We start from the raw sequence: 26,985 nt of genomic DNA on the forward strand, positions 1-26,985 counted from the left end.
TTCTTGGGAAAACAAACAAACAAAACAAACAAACAGACCAAAAAAATGTGTTTGTCCTCTAGAATATTGTAAAAGCAGACACCAGAATTACTAAAGCCTTTTAATTGATTATTAACTGAAGGCTAGTTGTGTGAATGCATTCAATGCACTCCCTCAGAGCATGTCATGAGGTCCCGATGCAGACTTGATGCAGCACAACGACGGAGCACGACGAAGAACTCTGACGGTCCTGCCAGAGTCAAACTGGAATCCTTGAACGTGCGCGTGTCCCACTCACTCGGTTCCTATCGTCTTCGTGCAGTCCCGGGGTTTTCAGTCGCTGGGTTAGCGGCTCAAAGTCCAGTCCGATGCAGGGTACGCTACGTTAGCTAAGTCGCGCTGACTAGCAAGCTCACACCCACCAAGTGCATCTAAACTTATAAAACCATAAACATGCTATTCTGAACTCACTGTCCGTTCGTTCTTAACATATTTATCCGTTTCTGAAACTTGTTGACAGGCTTTCTTCATCCTTCAGCCACGTTTTTCTGCCGCGAGTTTCTCGTCTCCTCCTCATGACGTCATCATTCTGCCCCCTCTCTGCATCCTCCAATCAAATTAATAGTAACAAAAATATATTAAGGCCTCTTCCTAATTAAACAGCAAAAGAGAGTGTCATGTTCAAAGCTGTAATGTTTTGTGTTTAAATTAAAACTTCTCATACAGTGTTTGTTGTGTTTTTTCTTTATTAACACAAATGGTCCACGCTTTAGATTAGGGTACTGCAAACTAGTGTAATAAGCAGTGTATAAACACATTTACAAGCATATTCTTAGTGGCTTATTAACTTGGTATTAGACATCATTAATAAGCAATATAAGCAGTTCATTAATATCTTTATAAGCATATTCTTTGTGGCCTCTTGCTTTGCGATTTAATAGCAGTCTAATAAGCAGCTTATTAAATATCTTTATAAGCATATTCTTACCGGCCCATTAACCTGATAATATATAATACAGTAATAAGTAGCTTACAAATTGCTTATTAAATATTTACAAGCATATAATTAATTGGATTGACATCACGCCATAATTTAGATAATGGTGTAATAAGCGGCTTATTAATATCTTTATAAGTGCTTATAATCATCTTACTAATGCTTATTAATATCTTATTGATACCACGCCATAATTTAGATAATAGTGTAATAAGCGGCTTATTAATATCTTTATAAGTGCTTATAATCATCTTACTAATGCTTATTAATATCTTATTGATACCACGCCATAATTTAGATAATAGTGTAATAAGCGGCTTATTAATATCTTTATAAGTGCTTATAATCATCTTACTAATGCTTATTAATATCTTATTGATACCACGCCATAATTTAGATAATAGTGTAATAAGCGGCTTATTAATATCTTTATAAGTGCTTATAATCATCTTACTAATGCTTATTAATATCTTATTGATACCACGCCATAATTTAGATAATAGTGTAATAAGCGGCTTATTAATATCTTTATAAGTGCTTATAATCATCTTACTAATGCTTATTAATATCTTATTGATACCACGCCATAATTTAGATAATAGTGTAATAAGCGGCTTATTAATACCTTTATAAGTGCATATAAGCAAATTATAAGCATCTTACTAATGCTTATTAATATCTTATTAATACTTAACAAGCACACCTTAATATAAAGCGTTACCGCTACTTTCTGTTTTCATCAAGATTTGCAGGCTCCATCTTGTATTCTTCATGATTTCAGAACAAACAGTGGGCAATTTGTCGTCTACTGGAATTTTACAATATCCAAAGCATGCTTTTATTTTGACAGGCTCACCAAAGCTCATCCAAGGCCATTTATTCTGAAACTCTTATTAAGGAATGTGTTGACTAATGTAACCAGGGGTTAACTCAAAAAAAAGAAGTACACATAATAGTAATGATTCTCTTCATTCCAGTGATGAAGTTCAGCTCTAAATCCTCCATATTATCATTTTATATCACATCTTAGGATATTCTCTGCAGGTCATCAATTATAAATGGCCGGCGTATTTTCGCCCTCTTCCAAACCAATCAATCACTCTGGAGATGAGGAGCTCAGACTTGCCTCATTTTCTCGCTCATGTATTTTCCCTGAAATATTCAAGCTGCAGAACCGAGCCAGACGTTCCTGTACTGTACCAGGTCCGAGTACGACATGCTGTCGGGGCTTCTACGGGGGGTTTAGGGTTTCGTGCTCTTCCCCGTAGCACCGAATGACCTGATCTCGGACTGCCAGCCTAATTTTACATTTCAGACCCCCCTGGTGGGACGAATTAGTGTGGACAAAACAGATGGCCTCCTGTGAGGGTCTATATGTGGCACTGCCAATGGTGGAAAAGGGTGGGAGGTCAAAGGTGAGGGAAAACACGGTAACTGATCCTTCTGGGAGAGGCTGGTCACCTGCCAAAGCTCACGTTTGTGAGCGTTTGACATTTATATTATTGCCTGTCACTGTATTGATCGTTTTTGAAGTGTTTTTGTTACTATTTTTAAATCGGATTCAAAAATTGTTGTTTAAATGAGATTTTCTGAGTTAAGATTGAGGGTAGATTCAACAGCCTTTTCTCATGACCCTCAACTTTACAGCAGGAGGAGCAAACAGATTTAAGTGTGCACATTCTGAAAACCTGTCGGGTCGTTCAGACGACCAATCGCGTTCCGATAAGCGAATGAAATTCCTTGAAACAGCGTTTTTGTCTCCCCCTTTTCTGAACAGAACTTTCCAGGAGCTTGTCTTTATTAATGTCGCTTCTCCCTTCTTGCCCCTCCTTGTTTTCTTTGTAGGCAATAATCCTTTTTGGATGAGTTAGCAGAAGGGAAGGGCAGAGAGGAGAAGAAACAACATGGGGGTTTAATGTTCGGGAGGTTAACGTCCAAATGAGGAAACTACAAGTTTAATCGGTTCGATTAGGTTGAATCTAATTAGAAATATTATTAATTTTTGAAAAACTTCTTAAAAAATAAGTTAAAAGATTTAATTATACACAATTGGGTCATACACGCTCTCCCGATTCACCAGTTTACTGCCTCTGGTGAAAACGAGAATCTGGATTCGCACTACAGTGTAAATACAAGCGGATCAGCTCACAAACGGAGGAGAAGTGACCCAACGAGAGAAAATGAAGTTCATATCTGAAGACGGACAAATCACAAAAAAATTAAATAAAGAATAGTTCCACTGGTGCTTTTTATTAGTCTAAATTACTTTTGTATGAACTCTTTTTTCTAGTCCTGCTTTTTTTCCCCAATTCAGTTATTATACAACAAAAAAATTAAACATTAAGAATGAAGCACACCATCAGAACACACCAAAAATGAACACATGAATCCCACTAGTGCTGGGCGATAAATGATATATGAAGGTAAATGTTATGCAGACAACAGATAAGTGTCTATTGTGGCATTTATTTAATATAGTTTTTATTTGTATATTTTTATTTCTGAACTTCTGTGCAAAAATGTGTTTTTCTTACTACTCATAACTATTCAGTTACATGTTACTTGAAAAAATAAAGTCAGAAAATTAAGTAATTACATTTTTGTCCATTTTATTCAGACAGTAACTGAAAATATAAATTATTGTAATATATATTTTGTCATAAAAATAATTTATTTCATGATATACATTTTTTTCTGTATCGCACAGCACTACTACACTCTATAAATATTCCATTACTTAAGTTAGAAATGAGGATTTGATATAATTATTGTTATAACTAAAGGGATAGCACCATTTTTCCTCATGTTTTTCTCAACTGAATTTGTGGCTTTTCATAGAAATGATAATATATGAACAAATACGTGTTTGTACACACTTATTTGAATCCTTATATGCATGAATGCATTTTTTACTCCTTCAAAATAAAAGCAGGGAGGGAAACCAAAGTTAAAGTAGTGTAATTATATATATAAAAGCCTATATGAAACTAAAATTTAGTTCAACTTATTTTAAAAAAAAAAATTTTTTTTGTTCACAATATTAAATCAATTTGAGGTCTATAAGTGAGATGCAAAACAGAAGCTTTTGTTTTCTTCTGATGCTGATAAACATCACATTACAAACAAGACTGAGCGTCCGTCCTCGTCAAGTTTGTTGCTGATGCAGAACGATCAAAGCTGAAATGTTTGATATGTTTTAATCCAAATAGCTGTCATTAACAATATTGTATTGATGTCATCTTGTACAAATTATGATGCAGAAAAGCATCTGGAGGAGTAGAAATGTTATATTTACTTTGATTATTTTCTTCTTTTATCACTCTTTAGATTATAAACACACAAGATTTCCTTAATGTTTTCTTCCTGCTCTGTTTTGGTCTCCTAAACAATGAGAAAATGTGAAACTTTCCCATTCCTTCCTGTTCATTTTAACCAGATTATGGCAGAGTGGACCGACCTATCCGAGGTTCATGTTTGAAAACACTGTCAGTCAGGCGCTGACATCTGAAACTTGATCCTGACACCTTCAAGTGCCTCCCTAACAGAGAAATAACTGCTGCCGTCCACTCCAACGAGAAAGTCCAAAAAAGTTACAGTCAGAGCCGAACGTCCTTCAGAAGGGGATCCTCATAAAATAAAAGTCCTTTAAAAAAAATGGGACTATTGTGTTCCCTCTAAAAGTGCACAATATGAACCCCTGCACTGAGATTTCCCTCTGCTACAAACACATGATGGCACATAGTAGGCAGACAGCTGTGCTTGTCAAAACAAATGATACTGAAGGCATGACCCGGTCCGGAGCTCCCACACATGGTGTTCTGCCCACTTTTGTGTGAAGAAGTGGACTCCCCAATAGAGACAGTCTGCCTCAAATGTCCAGTTTGGATCAAACAAGTGACTTCTTAATCTTGAGCTGCTGTGTGGATGAGGCGGTCAGAGGGGAGCAGGCACTCCAAACAGTGAGCACATACTTTTCCAGTGTTTACAGTGATTGTATAAATTCAAGAGCAAGCGGCAAATCAGCACTTTTAAAAGCCTGGCTGTGCACATCCAACAGCTTAATCTGATTTAGCCCCTTTCCTTGAATAAATGCTGCATTTACTGTAAAGGAAATACTCCAATAAAACATGTTTAACCCCTAAAGAAGATGGTTTTCCATCAGCAACATGTGGCCCAAAATATGTTGTTGACTCAGATAAATGAATGCAATATCCCAAGTCATCCCTGTGTTAACGAGACAGAGAAAATGGGAAATTGAACAGAGGACCCCGTGCTGAGATGATGTATGGCATCTGATCCTGCTAATTGCAGCCTAAGCGATTCTGCTGCGTTAATTGGAGAAATGTATCACATTGATAGTGCGCAAAGAAGATGAGAAGTTTGCCAAACTTTCTAAAAGAAGGAGAAAGTGGAGGGGCACTCACATGAAGGCATGGTAGATGAACGCCCATCCTCTCGGTCTCTCCAGCACGTTGTAGAGACAGTTCTGCAACTTTCGGAAGCGCTTACTGGAGGCGGACGCGCTGGCGCGGGGTCCGGGCGGCCCCGGGAGCGGGGTCCCCAGCAGCCCCGTGCGGTGGGACGGGGGTCCGCGCTCCGGGGTGGACGGCTCGCTCCTCTCCGTCTGCACGGCGGTGAGCGCCACGAATTCGACGCGCCTGTCGTCGTTCGGAGCCGGTGGAACGAGCATTCTGACGCCGCCGTTGTTGGATGGACTTGCCAGCATAGTCAGGCTGCATAGGAGTGGAGGCTTGTGGCGGGAGCGCACGGCGCACTTCTGAGCATAGTCCGGGTTTGTTTGGGGTTTGATGAAATGTACAAAAAATGAGCATTTACACCATTTTATCCCCAGAAATTATCTATAATCGTGTCCAAAAAAGAGTAAATGGATAGTTAGGTGCGCCGAGACGTGACCTCCACTGACCATAGCTGAGAGTCAGGTGTGCGGAGCGCAGACGGAGCGCAGACTTCGGAGCAGCATCACTTTAGTCTGAACAGGAATGGTGCGTTCTGGTGCGTGAGGCTTTGTCCGTGGACCCGGTTCGGTCCCTGATTCGGTATGAGCCTCCCCACAGCAGCCGCTGTCATCACCCCCCTCTCCCTCCCAGCGCGCGCGCGCGCCTCTGGACCAGCGCTGCTGCTGCGCTCCCTCCAGCAGGCGGGGCGCACAGAGCGCGCGGGGCGCACAGTCATCGCTGATGTTCAAAGCCATCACAGAGCAGCACTTTCATAATAATCATAATAATAAACAATAAAAATGAAGGTTTCCACTATCGAGGTGCGGGTGGAGTTCTTGGAGGCTTTAGGAACAGGTTTTTGAAGCTTTCCAGGAAAAAAAAAAACACAACTCTTCCTGGAGAACTCATCAACAACTAACGTTCCACATCATCCTTTTCTTTTGTAAATCCCTCTAAAATATTGTTTTAAGTTTAACTTCAAACAAAAAAGCTACTTTTAGAAACGTGTTCTGAAATGAGGCTTGAAGCTGCGGGAGCTGTGGAGCAGCAGAAACAGGTGTTGGGACACAGCCTTTCTAAATCCATGCCTGTGACACACAGATGCTTGTGAATATGACACAAACATGAGGTTATGAGGCACAGCTTTGCTCAGAGAGCTCGTTCTTACCCCCAAACATCAAATAAAGTCAGTTAAAACCTGTTTATTTAATCAATATTTATAGTTTTAGGACTTTGAAATAAAAGTGAAAAGATTTAGCTCATTGAACTTGTTACTAACTTTTACATTCTGGCTGAAATATTATGTTTTGCTGCAGAAAATGTGACTTTTGGTACATTTCTGAAGCAGCATGTTTTGTTTCCTCTTCTGCAGGTTGGTCACGAGCTCCTCTGTGGTTTCATGCAAACATGGAGTGACATTTGGGAATGCAGCGGTGAGCTTTCACAAGGCCCAAATCTAGACATTATTCCCACGGCTCCCCGTCCTTACATAATGCAACACGGCTAATCCCTGACTCTTTATTTAGCTCCACATTCTGTGCATTGACTGACGGAGTCATTGGTGGAACCAGCAGTCAACACCTTCAGCTCCGAGCAGACAACTCACTCCTGAGGGGGAATCCTTTAAATACACTTTAGGTCTGGAAAAAAAAAAAACTTTTCAAATTAAGATTTGACAGATTGTCTATTTTTTCCAAATAAACTTTGTTATTTAGAATATTTTTACAACTTTTGATTGAATTTCTTGGAATTTTTTAACAGGTTTAAAACAAAAAAATCAAAGAAAATTATGTTTGTTTCTTTTTGTGTGTTTTTTTATCAACACAAAAGTGTTTGTTTGTTCAGAGAATGGACCAGAAACAGCAGACATTGTCAAAAATGTCACATATTAAAACAAACTTTTAAAATGGAAGAATGTATTGATTTAATGAACAAAATCAATCAATCACAATTTTTCTTTCATTTGTGAGACGATTATATTGATTTAAGAATGTTTTTCCTCATGGTTGTCTGTCCTCGTTCCCATTCATGAATAGATTTCTGAGCATACATTCTCTTTTGTCCTACAACACATGCTCTTGTGTTTTTCTCTGTCTTTTTCCATTAATCCCAGAGCCAGAAGTCTGTCATTTTGGTGTCTCCTTTCTATTCAGCACCAGAATTTACTTCAAAAAAACTTTTATAAAAGTCTCTCAATCAATTTAAAAAAAAAAAAAAGGCTGATCGGAACTGATTTTTAAAATAAAAAATCCAAACTTGACAGTATTTTTAGAAACGTTTTGTTTGGTGTTACTTGTTTTTTTAGTGTAGGGCCTTGAGAAACCACAGTTGTAAACTAAACATTATAAATGGAGTGGTAATGCTATATTTTCCCAGTTTTAATGTCCATTCCCGCTGAATAAAAGATTCTAGGAATGATGCGTCTCAGGTTATTCCTTCTCTTTGAAATTGGAGACCAGCAGATAAAGCAGATATGTGATTTTTTTTATCATTTTAGAAAAAAAAATAAGGAGTAAATATGTCACTCTACTCGAGAAACCCTTTTTATTTTAGTAGACGATGCTCATTTGATCCCAGATTTACCTTTTAGTTGTAGATTTTTTAGCTAATAATGTTAGATTTAGTTTTTTATAGATTTATTTTGTTTTATCTCTTCCATAATGACAATTTTGCTTATTTTTTTTAACTTAATATAGTTTATTTGATGTATTTCTCATTTATAAAGGCATTTTTATTTTGAAATAATTCAAAAAGTTTGTTTTAATAATCAATTCATAAATGAAAATAAGCCTAAATCTCTTATTTTGACAGTCAAAATGTCTGAATGAAGCAGCTGCTCTGGTCTCGCCTCGATGGATGACCTTCTGCATTCATCCAGAACACAGGCACATAATATCTGCAAATGTTTAACCCACTTTTCTAACTTATTAAATGGTTTAAACTGTTACAAAATATGTCAAAAGTTTACTTATTAAATGAATTTTCTGTTTGTTTAACTCCAAGTCAGGTGAAATCGTCCTCATGGTGGACTCTCCTTCTCCCTGGGTGAGTCCAGGCCAGGTGACGGCCCTCTGACAGGGGTGTTGATGGTACGCTCCAGAATCAGTTTGTTCTCTCTGGAGTCAAACATCTACATTTCATTGTGTCAAAGCCACACACTTTCTATTACAGTACCCTGCTGTAATCCAGCAATCAACACGTCCGACCTGGACGGAGCATCTGGACAGCTGAGCGCGGTCAGAGGGTGGAGTGTGGAGCCACAGGCCAACAGACAAAACAAACGCTCTTGTACACACATTTAGAGACCCTCATCAGCAGCTCTTCTCTGAGGGTGGAATTACAGCACCGAGTGACCCAGAGGAGGTGTAAGGAGGCGGCTGCTCCGCTAACACCACCTCCCCTGTGCTGTGCTTTTGGCCAGCACGACCCGAGCATTCACTCACGGCCTGCCGAGCCCGTTGAGCCTCCGGAGTGGACGGCTTACTCCAGGAATCTATGGGAACTTAAAAATACTCTCATCAGCAATTGTGCGTTACACAGTGCTTTGATGGACCCCCCCTCCCCCCACAACCACCCTTTTATTTCCTTCGGACGTTTACTTAATGGTTTATCCCAGACCGCAGACATGTTTGTCTTCATTTAATCTCTGCGCTTCATCTTTAGCACAGATCTTCCTTGATAGAAAACCACAGCGGAATAAGGGAAACACAAGGCGGGATGTGTGGTTGACAAGATCCCACATTGCTGCCGCCATCCCATAGATGTTTGCAGTTTTTCCGTTTGCTAATCCACCCTTACAAGTGGAACCAGGACCAGCAGGGCTCCTGTGAGTGGCCCATTCAGGACCGGTCAAAAGGTCTTTTGTGAGGCTCCTGCAGGACTGACTGTGCAGGATTGAAGGAAGGCTCCTTACAGGAAAAGTGTAGACAGTCAGTAAAAAAAGAAAAGGTGAAAGGGACTGCAGTCCAGACATTTCCTCACCTTCGTTCCAAAAACAAGAATATAGACTGAGCTGTAAAAACAAATATCCCCAGAGGAGTTTAAGAGAAATGGTCTGCTTTCCTAACAATGCACAACTGAGCTCCTTCTAGATAAGAAATTCATGTTTAAAGAAATATCCTAAAAGTTACAGCTGGTCAAAACAAAATCCACAGTTTGATAGTGATTTAAAGAAACTTCTGGATCAAACTTGACCCTCATCAAAGTAGAGAGTTGACTCTTCTTACAGGATTACCAGACATCTTGGTTTAACCGGCCAATGATGAGGCCCTGAAGCCGGACCGGAGTCCAGGCAGTCAGTTCTAGTTCATTGGGTCAAAAGTGCCTTAATCCCAACCAAATGAGCGGACAGGGAAAATCTCACCACCTAATCCTTTTCACGCTCGAGTTCCAATCCACAAAAAATGCAGAATCCTTTGATTAATGCGGTTTTTGTTCATTGACGAAGGCGGAGAAGAAAAGAAACTCCAGGTTGACTTGTGTTTACTCAGGGTCTAAAGTCCCGCTCAGATGAAAATCGATAAAAATCTTCAATGAAAATCATGTTGAAAATTGAGTTCTTAAACATGTATGTGTGGCATTTTTCTTATGAAAGAGAACAAATCGGAGGAAGTTTGGTCCATGAAGTTCTTCACTTCCTCGTCAAGCTGACATCCAGCTCAAAATGATCCGGCTGGACATCACTGATAATGCTTGACATTTTTATGTAGCAGCGGTGAAGACTTACGCTAGCGATACACAGACCTATGATAATCAGGGGAATCAGGGGCGGAGCTGCTCAGCTCCAAAAGCCACGCCCCCTTAAAAGAGATTTTGGAAACAGAGGCTTCAGATCAACAGGAAAAATGGCTTTTAAAAACATTTAGGCTGTGGGATTTTGGTTAAAAACGTCCTAATCATAATTAAAACACTACTGGGAATGTTTTTTAAAATAAAAAAATGTCACAGGGGGACTTCAATTGAAGCATGTGATCCTGCCTGGGACATTTTATGGTTAAAGAAGTTACAGAGAGATAGGGAGAGCGACACCTATTAGGATGAAACGTTTAAATTCCATTCACTTTTTGGTCTATTTTCAAATCATTCCCAGTGATTTTTTAAATTACGATTAGTCTGTCTCGCCCCAGGTGTAAATATTTCCAGCTTTGACCCCAAATTACTATTTTTCTACTCCACTATTCATCTCCCATACCATAACTGTTTCTTCTCTTGAATATCCAAGTCCTGGAAAAGGAATGCAAAAGGCCCAAGAACTTGTGACTTTATTGAAAACACCTTCTTCCCGTGGTGGCATGTTAAGCTTTTCCGTCCTCAGAAAGCTGTGAGGAATGAGATTAGCAGGAGCTCATGTAGGTGCAACCTTGATGGATTATGTTTCCAATAAACAGCTGCAGGTCCGTCCACTACAGATATAGAAATCCTGTTAAAATTGTTTCACAACTGAGATTTACAAGGAACGGTGTGGTGCTGCCCTCTTCTGGACATTTGAGAAAGCAACAAGTCTGGTGTTTTTTTTAATTCTCAGTAGAATAAATATGTTTTTAAAAGTCAGAAATTGAAAAATTGAGTTTTTTTAAAACAACTTTCATGGTTTAATTTTTTTTTCCCCACAAACAGAATCATTTTACAAAAATTGAACATTTAAAAACAAAATTGTACCAATCTATTGCATGCCATGCCGGCAATATAAACTACATGCAAAACAATTATAATAACCATCACTGTCAAAAAAAATAAAATAAAATAAAATAAAAAAAATCGAACCATTGTCGATCAAAAAGGGGGCAATAAAAAAAGAAAAAAAAATTTTCTACATCTTAAAGAAGTTTGTAGTTAAGACTGAGACGACTGTGTAAAAACACAGACAGAATGGAGGCGCTCTACTCCAGAGCCTGATTGAAACAGTCAGGATGGAGGGGCAACTAGGAGGGGCAAGTGCTTTAAGCACACACAACCACATACACAAGTGATACAAACACACTTTGAAGCCCTTTAAAAGAAAATCCTGCTTCATAGTTAGCACGAAAAAAGGAACTTAAACTGAAATGATCCAACCTTCTAACCCCCGTCAAGATCTCCGAGATGGAGATCCTAAGAAGAAATATTTGAGGTATATGGCTTCATTTCAACATTTACTAGGACAAAAGAAATTTGTTCGAGAGGAAAAGCAAACATTTTCATAAATACGATGGTAAAAAAAACACAGACCCACAAAGGAAAGGGTCAGCTGTAATTTCTGATTTTTTTATAGATTAACTGACTGTCAGGGAGGAGCACTTCCTTCATGTGATGTGTCAAAAGTGTTAAAAAGTGTACGATATTCAAGCAAGACCTTTTATTTTGAAAGAGTCAAAGAGTGTCCCTTTGGTTTTGGAAGTCTGTATCCATTTTTTTTTTTTTAGAAAATTACAGGTCTCTCATCTGAATCAGCAGTGTTTTAAAAAACACGAGAGCATCCCTTCTTGGTGACGTGAGCTGGCTTCACATGGGCTGGTGTGGATGTGGGAGACGTGAGGAGGCGGCGGAGGAGGCGGGATCTTGTTTACTCGGCGCTGACCTGTGTGACCTGCGCGTCAGCTGTCTGGCTGGTGGACTGAATAAACATAGGTTGAGTCAGCTCCTGCCCGGCTGGCATCGTCACTTGCTGGATCTGGTACAATTGCTGAGAATAAGAGAGGAGGACACGTTGAAGGTCATGTAGACTGGAAAAAACCAAATCTCTACTGTAAATTGCTCTGAAATTATATGTTCAAACAGATTTTATGATGTAATTCCACATTTTATTTGAATTATTTAAACTTTTCAATGTTAGTTTGAACAGAGCATCAAATGTAAGCTGTTACCTGTCCATCAGTAAACTGGCTGAACTGCTGCTGTCCTTGCTGCACCTCGGCCTGTGTAATCTACAATGACAAAGACATATCCGTATAGATCATAGTTGTCGGGTACACGAGGCGTTTTCCTCGTCATCGCACTAACCTGCTGGGTGTTTGCGAGAGTCTGGATCTGTCCCTGCACCACTTGCGCTCCAGACACAGGCTGGGCCAGACGGATGTATTGCAGCTGGCCTGTGTTTAGCTGCACCTGCAGGCAGTGAACAGATGGGGGAGACAGTTCAGCTTGAAGGAAAGGTCATTCCCCCCTCAGAGGACACAGCCATTTTCCAACGCTGGACAACACTATCCCTCCCCCAAGTATTCCCAAAATGTCACTTATTTACAGATAATGATTAAAGTTTGAGTTAATTAAACACAAAATGCTACAAATTGCATTAAAAATAATCAAATCTGGTGGCATTAGTATCCTATTTATTTTTTGGTTTAACACAAACGGCTTCTTTGTGCGTCGTACCGGGATTTGCTGGATCTCTCCCGTGTTGGTGATGATCTGCTGCATGACCTGCATGGTCTGGCCTTGCGCCTGCGCAGACTGGGTTTGACCCTGAGCAGCTGCAGCAGCCTGGACGATCTGCACCTGCTGGCCTTCACCCACCTGCATGGCAACAGGTGCGCTCTAGTGACACAAAAAGAGAGAAAAAAAATACAATTTATTCTAAGGGAAACACACATTTTTCACACAACTTTAACCCTCAGATTGTGTTTGGGTCATTTTCACACTTGAAAAGGGAACACAATTCTAAGAACATTTTTGGAGTCCCGTTTGCTTCCAGGAATGACCAGCGGATGTCATGTCACACCTGCAGACCTCCGTCACCTGAGCAGGTCAGGATGTGTTCAGCCATCTGCTGCCTGACATGAAATGGACAAACGTGCATCTTTTCAAGCATCTGTTTAATTTTGGCAAACAATCTAGATTTCAATTAAACTTCAACTTACTTAGGTGTCTTTGAGAATATAAAAACTAATTGAATCTCAAGTGTTTTAATGAAAAAGGAAAGTGCTTTAAAGCCCTAATCTTTCCCCGCAGGGAGGCCTCGGCTACAGTGAATGCAGAAGGATGTGCTTTTACCGTGATGGGGGTGCCTTGTGACTGAACCTGCACCTGCTGTAACTGCTGCATGGTGGCACCTTGCAACATCTGACGGCCGACAGAACAGGATGAGAGAGAGACACGCAGTGAGAGAGCAGCGGCTGCAACAAACCCACACAAAATGTAAAGCACCAGCTCTGCATGCGAGTGTGAAAAAAATAAAGGAATGCAAAGCCTTCAGCAACAGACATCAAGCAGCTAAGAAAGTAAAAGCAAAGGTTTGGAATTAATTGTGGGGATGAGATAAAACAGAAAATGATATAATCCAGAAATGTTTAATTTTAAGTGATTTTTTTTATTTTTGTCAGGAAGTCTGAGCTTTTGACTGATAATTAATAGTAAAGATTTACTATATTATTATAAAAAATATAGATTTTAATTCAAAATTTTGAAGGAAACAGGAAATATATGCTATTAGAGGTGAGTTTTTGTGATTTTGCCGTTTTGAAAAATGTTCTTGTGGCATATTTCTGATGACATATATTAGATAATTAAAGTTTTTGAGTATTTATTTCTTCAAAACGTGAATGAGAAGCAGATGCAAAAATCCTGTTTAAAAAAGCTTGTAGGTATGACAAAAAAGCTACAACGAGCAGGTCACTCCCTGCTCGCCATTTTTGTTAGTCCTCTAACGATAGGTTGGCATTGTAAGCGAAAGAAAGTGTAAACAGATGGATTACGGGATGTGAAGGAGGGCTTACTCCAATAAACTACTGAAGATTTGCAGAAAATAAGTCCTAGAAATGACAGGTATTTTGATTTTGCCAAAAAAAACACAACATAATCATAATTAAAAGACCACTGGAAACGCTCTTAAAATAGATCAAAAGATGATCGGAGTGGGACTGTTTAAAAAGGGTTCAACAATCCTGAGAATGTATCATGTCAATGACATTCCTCCTGCAAGGCTAAACATTACATATTTTAAATTTTCTAATAATTTCAGCCCTCGGAGTTGGAAATCAGCACATAATAAAGTTTTTTTTCTATTGCAAACTTGATCAAACTATGTGAATTTATCAATTTGCAATATCAGCAAATTGCCAAAGACGATGTGAACGACAATAAATGGTTACCTTTGATTTTTTACACACGTGCTAATACAATGTCATGGCTGCATATAGAGTTCTTTACTCGTTTGACCAATCGGATGCAATCTTTTCACGTTTGATGCCGCCTCCTATTCAGACGAGGATCACTTTGAGTACATTTTAAACTTTTATTTAAATAAAAGAGTTGCAGTGAAATCAAAATGACGTTTTAGCTGTTTTGCTATTTTTTCTAAATGTATTGGAAGTCATATCATGATTTTAATCACTCATATCGCACATTTTCCTCAGCCCTAATTATTGGCGATTTCAACATTTGATTTTGTTGTTGTGTTTAATAGTGAACGGCATAGAGTTAGTGTCATAGTGTGATATGGGGGGTGACTGCAGCAGCGGTTGCAGGACGGTGAATCACACCGGGTCTAAGCGACTATGACAGCTCAGCTAAAGGCAGCCTGCTGAAGCAGCATGAAGCAGCACGAGCAGCGACACAGAAAGCATCTGAAGCAGGAAAATGAAGGATTGCAAGGACAAACAATCGGAAGCTGCTCCCGAAAATGAATCCTCATTATCTTTGGGGAAATTGATAACTCTGTCACTGAGATGGGGAAATAAAGTTCCCAATAGTCTTTGTGGAAGTTTGTTTGGAGGTTTTGAGTGTTAGAAGCGGAACTCAATGAACAAATAATTCCAGCTTTTGTGTGTTTTAGCTGTTTTTTGTGTTTCTAAAATGTCAAAGACTCAGCAGTTTTAACTGTCTTTAGTGAACGGCTGGATTAGAAAAACAAAAGAATAAAAATGATTTAGCTTTTTTAACATTCAAGGAGCGTTCGATTCCAAAAACCGGAACCGACTGCTACCAATGTGCTTGAAGTGACCGTATTCTTTCTCTTGTCCTCCCCCCTCTTTGCAGGAGTTACCTGGCCCTGCTGCGGCTGCGTGATGATGATCTGTCCAGGCTGGATGGTGGTCGGCGTCTGCGTGCCGGGCTGCTGGCCCTGCTGGGCACCTTGAACCTGCACGGCTCCAGGCTGCTGGGCCAACGTGAAGTAGTACTGCACCGGCTCTGCTGGGGCGACTGACTGACGCATCTCCTCCTGACGGTGTCACACAAACACACGCCTATCACTTCATACATCTCCATGAATTATTTTTGCAGGTGTAATGGTAGAGCTGCTCTGATAAATAACTGATGGGTTCTGTCTGGGGTGGGGTAACGTAATCCTGATGCCAGATCCAGCAGAAGAATCAAACTGGCAGATCTGAAGAAATGTCTCTTTAAAAAGGAGTTCTAACTAGAATCATTTTGAATGATTTTATTTGTAATGAAAGCAATAATACAATGAACTAAACTCATGCTAGGTATTCTCTTACTTCCTGTATTTTGAGTTTGCTGTCGATCGCCAACACTTTCTTGTCGGTTACCTTTATGGTTCCGTTTCATACTGGGAAAGACTTTCTCTTAAAGAAGTTTCTCCATCCCCAGAAGCGTAAACACCCCTCTCCCAGCTCCATGACAACACAGCTGAGAGTGTAGGATGTTTACATGCCTGGAGACAGTCTGCTAGACAACAAATTTACATTTCCATTGGATTTACAGCCTTGTTTTTTAGAAGTTGTATCGACGGACTAATGAGTTTTGCAGCAAATATAGGATTCCTGTTGGTGGTTTGTGGCAATAAGATGATGCAAACATCCGACTGAAAGCCCACACTGACAAAATCCCAGCTTCCAGTCAAGGATGTTTACAGCATCTCCACATTGCCAATGTGTTAAACGCATCAGCACATCCTCGTGTTTTCAGAAAACCCTTCAAAATAAGAGCTTTAATGAGAGTGCTACCTGTCGTTTAGGGGGCTTTAGGTCGTCCCGGGGCACGATGTCGATCAGGAAATCAAACTGGTCGAACTTTGTTATTGCCATGGCAATATCGTTCCTCTGTAAGGAATAAAAAAATAAAACACCACTTACACAAGGTTATTACTTTATAATGTTAATTCTGTACATTCAACTGTTAATTTTAAGAATCCTAACATTTAATCAATAAAAAGTATTTTTATGCAACAATTTAGTGCATTACAATATTCAATGACATTTTAGTAATTTTAAGTAAAAAAAAAAAAAAAAAAAAGAAAGTTAATAATAAATCAAGATGTCACCAAAGCAAGTTAATGAAATGTTTGACTACTAAAATAAAAAGTCATCTTTTTCACTTGTTTTTATAACTTCTATGCAACTTTCTCTTGCTAAAATAAAAGGAAAACTTCAACATAAAAGTAGACTGGCTTTCCCTCACTACCTGGAGTTGGTTCTGTTCCTATACTCATCCTATATCTTTAGCTGTGTGCTGTCTGCGTGGAATTTTCCACAGGATATTGGCTGTCGGGACCCCCCTCCAACCCCCCCATTGTGGCCTTCCATGTACTACAGGCTATTTATAGACCCTTGATTAATATCTGGTAACATCAGGTCACATCTACACTTGTTCTATTGATGAGCGTTGCTATGGTGACCCCATTGGCGTGCCTTCTTTCCAGCTGGACTGCGTGCTTGTGCGGAAATCAGGGACACCTCATTTTGTCATTTGGACTAAAGAAAAACTATTTCTTGCACGAGTTGATGTCTCAACTTGAAATGCAAGTAAATGAGGTTCTTGTTGTGGTATCATCTTTAGTGACAGGTACTTTGATGATAACTAAATGGGATTACCTCATTTTTTTTCAGCCTCACAGACTGCTAATCTTTCACAGGAATGTTGGATGGATCAAGTGGATTTAGGAGCTTTCGTGTTCTTCTACAGGTGAGACCAGAGTCGGATACGTCCCCAACTGTTTTCATCAGAAGCTGTATCTTTGGTTTTCTTGGAACTAGAACCACGTTAGGATATTCTAACTTGATTTACACATTGTGACATGAGGGAGAAACCAGTGGAAAAGTGGGCCACAAGTGACTGTGTAAAACTCAACTGACGGACAGTGATTATGGGGTTTATGGTGTGATACAATTTAAAAGATAGAAAGGCAAATATATTTGGATTTTGAATAAACTAAAATATGTTTTAAGAAATCCCTGCTGTAATATTCTCAGCACAGATAAAGGGATTTGTTTACCAACACCGGCAGATGGAGCTGAAACGTGTGACCGACCTGTAGAGTGCGTCTCTTGTTGTCCTCAGTGTGGATCCACGCTCTGAGCGTGAGCTCTGTGATGAAGATCTGAGCAGCTTTGGCAAACAGTACTGGAGCCTCAGCGCTGATCATCTGCACAGAGGAGCGTCACACCTGATCAAACAAGCCCACAAACTTACAGCTATGACCGAATCCTGGCCTGGACGTGCCGTAACCAGAACACGCTTAACAAACATTTTACAAGCATGGATGCCGCACAGCTGGTGCAGCTCACAGAGGGATCTTTCCCTCAGTTATGTTAGTGATCTCCTGATCTCTTAACTGCTTTAAGCTTCTGCCTAACTAAGAGGATAGCATACAACTCTTGACACGACACATTCAAAGCTTTCCAATCCTAAAAAGTCTTATCAGTGACTGAGCAGTCCAAATAAAGTAACAGGAGGCCAAACTCTCATTACTGACTGCTACATAATTCAACAAAGGGGTTTAATGTCACAATGAACAAGTTCAGAGGAGCCAAAGTGGCAGGCGTTTCTACAAAAACTCTACAGAAATGAAGAGATATTCGTTTACTCCTGACTTTAAAACCTGAAATGTAATATTTTCATAGCAACACCCTACCTTGACATCCTCATCCAACTTCATTATTTTCTTGATTCGAGCTAAAGGCAGCTCCTGCACACGAAAGTCCTTCTGAAAAGAACGCACATTGCAAATAATTAAAGATTGTGTCTGAGAAGCGGGAAAGGGTGTCGTTTATGCTTTGATCAAATGTACCAAAGTCAAGTTCCTGATCTCCTCCATGACCCGTGGCCAGAAGGACTGCAGGGTTTGCTGAGCATCGCTGACTCCAGCTCCAAACCCATCTGCAGACATCTTTTAATCTGTTAAAGAAGAAAAAAATCGTGAATGCAAAAGCGTCATTTGAAAACATCTCCAAGGCGCAGCAGATGAAGAACACCCAGGAGGTTCTATTAGTTTTCTTACGTTATGTTTACATGCCAAAGACACCACTGAACCACAGCCGCAATCTGCCCGACCATAAAAGAATCTTTTATTTTCACCACTCAATGGGGGCCCCTCAACAAACAACATTTCATGTCCAATTAAAGGCGGCTAATGACCTCGGAGGAGAGGACGCCACATGAAAAAACAAACCCCATACTAAAACTTTTATTGAAATCAAACAAATCCAAAGAAACAAATCTAAAAATGTAAAATTAAAGTAGTAGCCAAATTTAAAAAGAGCTTGTGACAAGAGCCTTGGATTAAAATAAAAAAGCGTCCAGCAGGTTACTATGGCATGCCAGGAATCTGGTGAGGGAATATTTGCCTGCCTGTCTGAACACGTAAAGCTTGGGGTGTCTTAATCACATTTGTGCTCTTTTCTCCCCGCCTTGGTGAAAACATCCAACAGGAAAAAAAGAAAACAAAAATAAAAACATGGGACTGAACAAGACATGAGTGTGAAGCTGATCAGGGGAAATGAGACATGTTAGGGCAGGGTTGGAGCTTTGTCCAGTTCGGTATTAACCCAGACTTCAAACTAAGAACCCCTGCTTTTAACTTGGGGAGGCAAAGGACAGGCAGTCCCAAAGACAGACTGCTGAACAAGACAGCTAAGTGGGTCAAACATGGCAGAAGGAATGACGAAAACAGAGATGTGACACTACAAAGAGGAGGTGTTCCAGGAAGGAGGAACCTCCACTTTTAGCTCGTCTTTGTTCTGTCATAATCTCATTTCTGAACCACCTGATGGACCATCTCAACACATTTCTTCACTGTGAGTGACCTTTTTGGCTGAGGGTCACAATCAGCTCTTTTCTTAATACGCCTCTGTAAATATTTCACACCAATAAATCACCTATTCAGAATTAAGACACTTCACCTGACTGATTTTTGACAGAAAAGATTGCTTCTCTGGCAGTTTTAAAAGTTACTAAATAATAAAGCCTGCACTGTCATTTTGTTTTGGACAGATAAAGGCTAAATCAATGGGGGGAATGGCGTGTGGGAGGAGTTTTTGAATCAATCAATCAGGCTGCGTGTAGCTATGCCGTTGCCAGGCAAGCGATTGACCTTGATGGTCTCTCCTTTCCACGTCCAGCCGTCCAGTTGCATTTCAAGGTTGATTGAAAACCAACAGACCCCAAAACAATCCCAGCATTCCCCCGAAACAGCAAGGAATGATGGGAACTTGAGTTTTTTCCTCTTCTTTGCAACACAAAGTTGCAATTAATTTAAAAAGCCATTTGATTTTCCAGATGAAGAAGTGTTTTAACCACAATTATAAGTGAATAATCATCAAGTTATGTCCTAGAACACCGATTTGGTACAGAAATTGAAGAACGACATGTCTCCCCTGCTCTCTAACCTCATGACCTTTGATATAAACACACACACTAACCACAGTGACATGGCGAAGGTGGTTGCAAGAATGGAAAGGAGACGAAGGGCTGACGAGACAAGCTGCAGCGTGAGAAAGAAGAAGAAAAAACATGAGAGAGAAGGGGGGGCGGGAACCAACATGCTTATTCAGCTCGCTCCCATCTTCAACCTACAGTGTAGCAGTATAGTGACATTAGCATATTTGCAAATGCGTAGCACTGGTGGAAAGTTTGAGTAGGAGCCTGCTATTTTCTTGCACGGTAAATGTTATTTGTTCTGCAAGTCTAATTTAGCAAACTGAAAAGTTTTGAGCTTTTTAAAAGTCTTATAGAAGCTAAATAAAAGCAAAAAGCAGAAGCCAAGAAAGAAGGCTAACCTTCAATAAAAATGAGCAGAAGTACATTTCAGATCTAGGAAGTTTCATCCAAACCAAATTTTCCAAAGATTATGAACAAATTTGTAATATTGTTGTTCCTTTGAAGTCTATAAACGCACCTCATATATGCAGTTTGGTTAGAAAAATTGTGATGGAAGCGTTCGTACTGTCAAATGAATCAGACAAACTCATCTCTGCTTCTACTGTATGCTATATTAGGACACACATTGATGCGCATCGTTCCTCTTCGCTGCAGTGCTGCTGTCCTTCATCAGGTCACAGGGACAGAAACTTGACAGGGTTGGATTTCCCACAAACTTTAGCCCAATTTAAAATTTTAAAGCAAGCCTCTGCATTTTGACAACTTTAGCAACACAGCAACTAAACTAGCTCTTCCTCATTTAGTGGCTCTTCTCCATTACTTCCTACTCGGTGCCGATGCGTTCCTCTCTTCCTTTGTCTACTAACTTTCAACTGATTGCCCTCACCCAACCTCCTGGAGAAAGTCAATGCCGCTCTGCTTGCAGCAGCTAGATCAGCATTAATGTTATTCCGCTGGCCTGGTCCCGCATCTTTCCACCTCATCCTCGTCTCCTTCCTGCTTTCTGGCAGGTCGCAGTGAGTGACCGCTTACAGCAACGCTGCTCTGACGTCACGCAACTTTATGTGACTCCTTATCTCAAAGATAAAAGCCTAAAATAAAAACGACAGCATCACGCACTGCATTCTTATTCATTTGGTTGTTAAATATGTGAAAAGAACTAAGAATCAAAATGATCAGATGCATTTCTCCATGGATTTACATTTATTTGTACACAGATTTATTATGCAATTGCTCCATTTGTCTGGAAGGTCTGGAAGTTCACATGTAAAAGAAAAGCTGTTACACTTCCAAAACAATACGAAATAACAAATCTTTTAGTTTTTATTTTCTCCAGATAGCTTTCTAGTGAGAAAAAAACACTGTCTGAGCAATTTGGCCAGAAATTAAAGTCCATTTGTTCCCAAATGGGGAACTATCCGACAACTAAACACATAAATAACATTACAGACAGATGCCACATAAAGACGAGCTGGCATGTGTACAGCATGCAGGGTAAATGATCTACTCCTAAAAAGAAAGATAGAAAGCAGAAAAAAGTTCCCAGTCTGAAATTACAGATTAACTACTTGAATACATGCAATAATTTGACAGATACTGGAGCAAGTGTAAATAAAAAATAAAAAAGAGAAGCAGAGGAGACTTCACTAAAGTCATGATCATTGCTGCGGGCTGCAGTGCAACATTATCCCGTCGGCCCGGCAGTACCAAACTATCCGACCAAACGGCCCGGTTTAAGTTTGCCCTTGGTTCTGCTTCAGGCGAACTCCAGGAAGTGCTAGTCACTGATCTCCCAAGGTCATTCGACAGAGGGGAAAGAGACCAGTGAGGGAGGAGGGTGAGAAAGAGATGAAAGAGAGACGGAGAGGGGGGGGAGGACAGAAACGGACAGGTTTTTCAACTTTCACTGCGCCACTTAAGTGACCCTAACGGTTTTAGGACTCTCGCTTCCCAAGAAGCTTGAGGATTTAAAACCCACGGTGTGCTTATTAACTGCATTCAGCATTCTCCTCTGGATTTCTCTTCCACTCATCAACATTTCTTTGCTGACAGAGATACTGCTGGACACGGTCTCACATTCCCGTGACCTTCATCCAATGCTAAGCCAGGTCGCTGGCGTGGAAGTAGGCAGGCCTAAAGGTACCTGCATATTACCACCTGCCAGCCCACACGCAAAAGTGTACACATGTGAGAAATACAGAAAGGGCAAGGACGCACACAGCCATTTTGGTCACCTTAACAAAAAGCTGATTGGGTGACGCGTTTCCTCAATTTGTTTTTCTCCCTGTGTGACTATAGTTCAGCATAGGGCACAAATGATATTCAAATCTCATGCAGACAGCAGCCAACCCTGGGATTTGGCAGTAAGAGCTTCAACTTAAGAGTTATTTTTAGTCTGCCTCTCTCTCAATCTCTCTTTTTCCTCTTTCCCCGACGGTGCTCCATTTTATCAAAAGGCACCGACAGAAAGTTTCACTGTAGGAAGCCGGAGAGAAGGAGAAGTCGCTACGAAAAAGAGGCATCCTCCGAAGACTCCATCAGAAGAGATCAGATCAAACTATTAGCCTCCCCTGGCCCTGAAGCTGACAGGCTGACAGTCTGTCCCATCTGGGCGTCTAGCGCTGTCAGGGAGGAGGGGCTGTAGGGGGTCCTGAGGTCACTGCAACCAGCTGCACCTCCACCCCTGGGGACCCCTGACACCAACAATGTGACAACAACACTGAGAGCTATCTGAACAGCATTTTAGCTTTGGAAGGGATACTTTTAGAACTCATTACAAAAGAAAAAGTAACCAAAAGAAGGGTATAAACTACAAATTGATGGAGGTTTGACATCAAAGCAAGATATCCAAAGATAGACAGACTTGACCTTATGTGATTAATTTGACCTCAAAAGAGACAAAGACCAAAAATAGGAACTCAAAAGCAGCTACAGATGATTTAAGATAAAAAGCATCAATGCTGCAGTGAAGTGACAGGTCAAGGACATGGGAGAAAGATGCAAACAACTCCAAGGACAGACTGTCTCTCTGCTGCACGGAGTGATGGAAAGCCTTCCAGAAAGGAAAAAAAGGGACATAAACAGGTTCTTTCTGAAACTTAAAGCAACTTTTGCTTGACAGATGTTCCGACTTTGTGCCTTGAGTCGTCACTTACCGCTGTGTCCTTCATGGTGAATGGTCTGCCCTGTTGGGAGCACAGCAGAATAGATGGAAACAGATAGCCCTGCTCAAATCTCCTTGAGAGCAGCAGCAAGCGCAGAGGTTGACAGAACAACTCTCTCATGCTCCTTCACTTCCTGCAGATCATATCAACACACAAAAGGCTCCACTGGACGCCCCTTGAAAAAAAATATAAAAAGAACCCTCTAATCTCGGACACAGTTAAGACCATGGACGCCTCTACCCCTCCCCCTTTCTTTCTTCCACTCTCAATTTACACATTGTCCCGTCTCCTTCAAACAGTCCCCTCAACGTCCTCCTGGACGTGTCTTCCACTTCTCAACTTGCTGAACATGTGTCTTTCTTTTGCATTTTTTATTCTCTGAGATCCCCCCTCTATCTCTTTGCTCACAGTCCCATAGGTTTGTCTTTAAAAGGACCCTGGTCAGGTGCAGAAAAGAGGGTGAGAAGGGGCACCAAAAAAAAAAAAAGAAAAGCCCAGCAGATTAACATTACAGCGGCACTCCCGACTCACAGACAAAAAATCTCAAGCCTCCTTCCCCTTTAACATTCAAGCGTAATCAATCTAGCATGCTACATGATACTCAAACCCCTCCTCACGTCCAGATCCCGCCTCCGCCGGCACACAAAACCAATGCAAAGATGGGATTCTTTCATCCCATTGGAGTCTTTACACACCAATCAGCTGTGGCTCCTCCCTTGCCATTCCTCTTTCTTTAGCCCAACCCCCTAGTACAGACAGCTAACTTCCTGTTCTAAGTTACCTTGAGCTGCAGGATAGGGGTCAGTGAAAAGAAAGGAGGAAGAGAAAGTAGATACGAAAAGACAGGGGGGAAAAAAAGTTGCAGAAAGCTCCTCGGGGAGTGTGTGAGAAAGAGCTAGTGAAGGCTTGCCTCTTCATGGTTTGTTCTCAAGCGGCGTCTGCCTCTTCTCCTGCCGGTCAGATGGGAAAGGATCCACGGGGCTGCTCTCTGACAACTGCTCTCTGCTTATTTACAATGTCAAACTAAATGTCTCCCTACGCTCCGCCTTCGAGCCGCTGCTACGGGCTGGCTGCGGAGTGATGCAGGCGGCCAGGCTGCACCTCACTGGCTGAGAGAAGTGCCAGAATCAATGCCGCATGTTGCATCCACATGATTTAAAGTACAAAAGCATACTAGTCAGCCTCCTCGTCTCATGTGTGTACTCAGGCTCACATGCACACCCACACTAATGCACATTTTGTCCTTGCTTCCTTATTTATCCTTGTTTGCCGTCACACGTTTACAATTTAAAATTTAACCCCACCTGCAAGTTTTAAGAAAATTCACTGTTCTTCAGGGAATTATTTTGAAAGTCTGTGTGGACATTTACTTGGATTTAAAAGTTAATGTCAATTTTTTTAAACATAATTCAACAGAACCTTAAAAGGTCAAAGTTTGAAAACTGGAGGAAAATCACCAGAATAATTTTATCAATAAAAATGAATCAGCTGATGAGCGAGCAGCTGGGGAAGATGGTGGTTTTCCTCTATTTGTGGTTAAACACGACGGAGATTATGAGCGAGAGCCAACAAACGCACACATTGTTGTCTTGACCCTTCAGACTATGCTCACAGCAACTTCCACAATTAAAACGTCATCACAAAACCACATCAGCAATGTCAGACAATGTCCTTCTTGTTGGCGCCGCACTGGTTAAATGTGCACACGTTCGACTCACTTTGGAAGACCAAGGAAGGATTCCACTGCTCATGTGCAGAACTCATGATTGTTGATGCTCCATTAGCTAGGTACTATGTTTCCCTAGTAGCCAATACTAGTGTTCTCTAACTCTTTATTCAACATAGAATCAGACAATAAAGTGCTGAAAAGTGCAAGGTTATCGGTGTAATTTGATGCAACTCCTTAAGGTAGTGAAGAATAGGATGGATCAGAATAAGAACCTGCACCATCAATGAAAAACCTGAGGGGGAGGGGAACCGGAAGGATGGAGAAGGACAGAGAGGAGAATTGTTTCAGAATAGGAGGGGTGAAATAAATGAAGGGAGGGAGAGGGAACATGACAGAGACTCAAAAGAAACAGAGCTAAATGTTCCCCTTTTTTTTTAGTTTCGCAAGGGGCATGAAGACAGGGAAAAGTACTTCCGGCAGCCGGTTAACATGGAGTGGAGACACAAAACAATACATCTCTAATAACTTTGTAAGGTTTTTCTTGTCCCTGCATAGATGAACCACCAAGAAAATGCCTCAGTCGTGACATCTGCCAAGGTCACGGAACACATTAAACCTTCCCATGACCTCTGCAGCCCATACCAGAAACATTTTTTGTTCTCGCTGATGCTGTTTGGAGATAAACATACACCAAAACAGACAGTGGGTTTCATAAACACAGAAACCCTCGGGGTTAGCCAAGCATTCACCCACAAACATGTAAGCACATAACCACCTGAACTCAATTAAAGGTTAGCTAAAACTACAGGAAAAGACTGTTTACTATTTTTGTATTTATGCCAACAACAAAACATCAAAAAGCCTCAAATAGTTTAAAGTGGGTAGTTTATGACAGCGAGATGCAGCGACATTGAACTTCTTTTTTTCCCCAAGTATTTTAAACGTTCTTGATCCATTTTAGCCTATTTGTGCCCCTAAACGTGGCATAAATTTAGCACTTATGCTAGTATTTTACACAATTTTGGCCAGGATGTTTAGCTTAGCTTAACTTAATGTGCGCATGTTAAATAATTAAATAGAACATTAATTTCCTCATTTAGAAAGTCAGTAGGCTTATTGAAAATGTCAATAAAAGCAGAGTAAGCAAACGAGACACAACTACTAATGCTAGGTCTTAGTAATAGCAAAGCTATATTTATTTAAACTCGGCCGCTAACATATAGAAAAGTATTAAATTAAATGTCGTGCTAGCTCAAACATATTGGATGCCAAAACGGCGAACAGCTAAGTAAAGCAAAAACAAAGCGCCGATAGTGAACTTTAGAATGGTCATCCATGTCTTCTCGGTACCGAGAGTGATGTAAGTGTTAGCAGCTTGGAGACGGCTACAGTAGCAAGTGTGTGCGCCGTACGTCCTAATTTTAATTACTAAATCGTTAACTAGTTCTGTCATCATGTGAAAGTTTGCAAATCTTGGAAGAGACGGACTAACCAATAAAGACAACGTTTGGGTCTGTCCTTCAGACCAATCAAACCTCGGACTAGATTCCACCAATCAAGGTTTGTAAGGCTAAGCTCGTTCTGAAACTGACGCCATTCGGGATCTGACAGGAATGGCCAGCGTTCGGCAAAGTGAATGGTAATGAGAACCAAAATGGCGGACACAAAGCACCGGTTTCCCAACCGCCGGTGATACTTTCAGCGGGCCACCAATAAGCGCCTCAGAGAGCGGGGAGGGAAATGGCGCCTGTGTTCATCATCCAAAACAATCGTCTATTGGTCAAGAACAGCAAATGGAAAAAAAAGCCAATTAATTGCCGCAATTTCGACCTATCACGGGTGTACACGGTAAACACTTCAATGAAATTTAATTTCTTACTTATAGTCTTTTGCGGCTTCGCGGTGAAGTCCAGTGCGGCGTATTATTTATTTTATTTAGCTTGCAAAGGGAAACAAGATGGCTGCTACCTCATACCGGAAAGGGATGAACGCACGAACGCGGTGACGTATGGGTCACGGTGGCATCATCCTAACACTAAAATGCCTCATAAATTATGCCAAGCTGGACATGTAGACAGAAAATATTAAAAATATTCTAACCATGTCGATACATTCATTTGATTCCAATATTTTTATTTCCATTTTATTTTATTGATAATCATTGCCCCCCCAAATCTTCAAATAAAA

At 40.6% G+C, this 26,985-nt stretch overlaps 2 protein-coding genes and 1 long non-coding RNA gene across 12 annotated transcripts in view; 1 reads left to right on the forward strand and 2 right to left on the reverse strand.

Moving 5' to 3' along the window:
• Positions 1 to 6,207, reverse strand: part of LOC112163171 (potassium voltage-gated channel subfamily KQT member 4) — a 58,069-nt gene extending 51,862 nt beyond the window's left edge. Inside the window, exon 1 of one of the 2 annotated variants that reach the window (XM_024299416.2) lies at positions 5,401 to 6,206. In XM_024299416.2, coding sequence (XP_024155184.1) covers positions 5,401 to 5,702 — 302 coding nt within the window. In that variant the 5' untranslated portion in view covers positions 5,703 to 6,206. Of the gene's footprint in view, positions 1 to 5,400 lie in introns of both variants that reach the window. The other variant, XM_036214249.1, reaches the window with a different exon arrangement.
• Positions 5,479 to 8,045, forward strand: LOC118599358. The gene is made up of 3 exons (XR_004948661.1): positions 5,479 to 5,610; positions 6,806 to 6,866; positions 6,960 to 8,045. It is a non-coding gene; the product is annotated as an uncharacterized LOC118599358 (long non-coding RNA).
• A 3,774-nt stretch (positions 8,046 to 11,819) lies between these two features.
• On the reverse strand, positions 11,820 to 26,830 carry nfyc (nuclear transcription factor Y, gamma). 9 transcript variants are annotated; one of them, XM_024260017.2, is made up of 11 exons: positions 26,678 to 26,830; positions 18,377 to 18,483; positions 18,221 to 18,289; positions 17,618 to 17,731; positions 16,314 to 16,409; positions 15,392 to 15,568; positions 13,402 to 13,470; positions 12,784 to 12,945; positions 12,412 to 12,516; positions 12,276 to 12,335; positions 11,820 to 12,094 (listed from the first exon to the last, which is right to left on the reverse strand). In XM_024260017.2, the coding sequence occupies exons 2-11, from the start codon at positions 18,473 to 18,475 to the stop codon at positions 11,975 to 11,977; spliced, it is 1,071 nt and encodes a 356-aa protein (XP_024115785.1). In that variant the 5' UTR covers positions 18,476 to 18,483; positions 26,678 to 26,830; the 3' UTR covers positions 11,820 to 11,974. The 9 variants fall into 9 exon arrangements, with proteins under 9 accessions (XP_024115785.1, XP_024115746.1, XP_024115769.1 ...); XM_024259978.2 differs by having other exon boundaries at positions 18,221 to 18,292; XM_024260001.2 differs by lacking the exon at positions 26,678 to 26,830 and adding an exon at positions 26,291 to 26,429 and having other exon boundaries at positions 18,221 to 18,292.
• Positions 26,831 to 26,985: the final 155 nt, after the last annotated feature.

This window comes from Oryzias melastigma, linkage group LG11 (genome assembly GCF_002922805.2).
Source record: "Oryzias melastigma strain HK-1 linkage group LG11, ASM292280v2, whole genome shotgun sequence".
Lineage (NCBI taxonomy): Eukaryota > Metazoa > Chordata > Actinopteri > Beloniformes > Adrianichthyidae > Oryzias > Oryzias melastigma.

What these genes read in the sequence shown, in the direction of transcription:
- nfyc (XM_024259978.2), bottom strand. Translation starts at nt 18,475, where the DNA reads ATGTCTGCAGATGGGTTTGGAGCTGGAGTCAGCGATGCTCAGCAAACC. An exon ending in ACAAGAGACGCACTCTACAG is followed by an intron (nt 16,410 to 17,617) that starts GTCGGTCACACG and finishes TATTCCTTACAG; the next exon opens with AGGAACGATATTGCCATGGC. An exon ending in CGCAGCCGCAGCAGGGCCAG is followed by an intron (nt 13,471 to 15,391) that starts GTAACTCCTGCA and finishes GTCGGCCGTCAG; the next exon opens with ATGTTGCAAGGTGCCACCAT.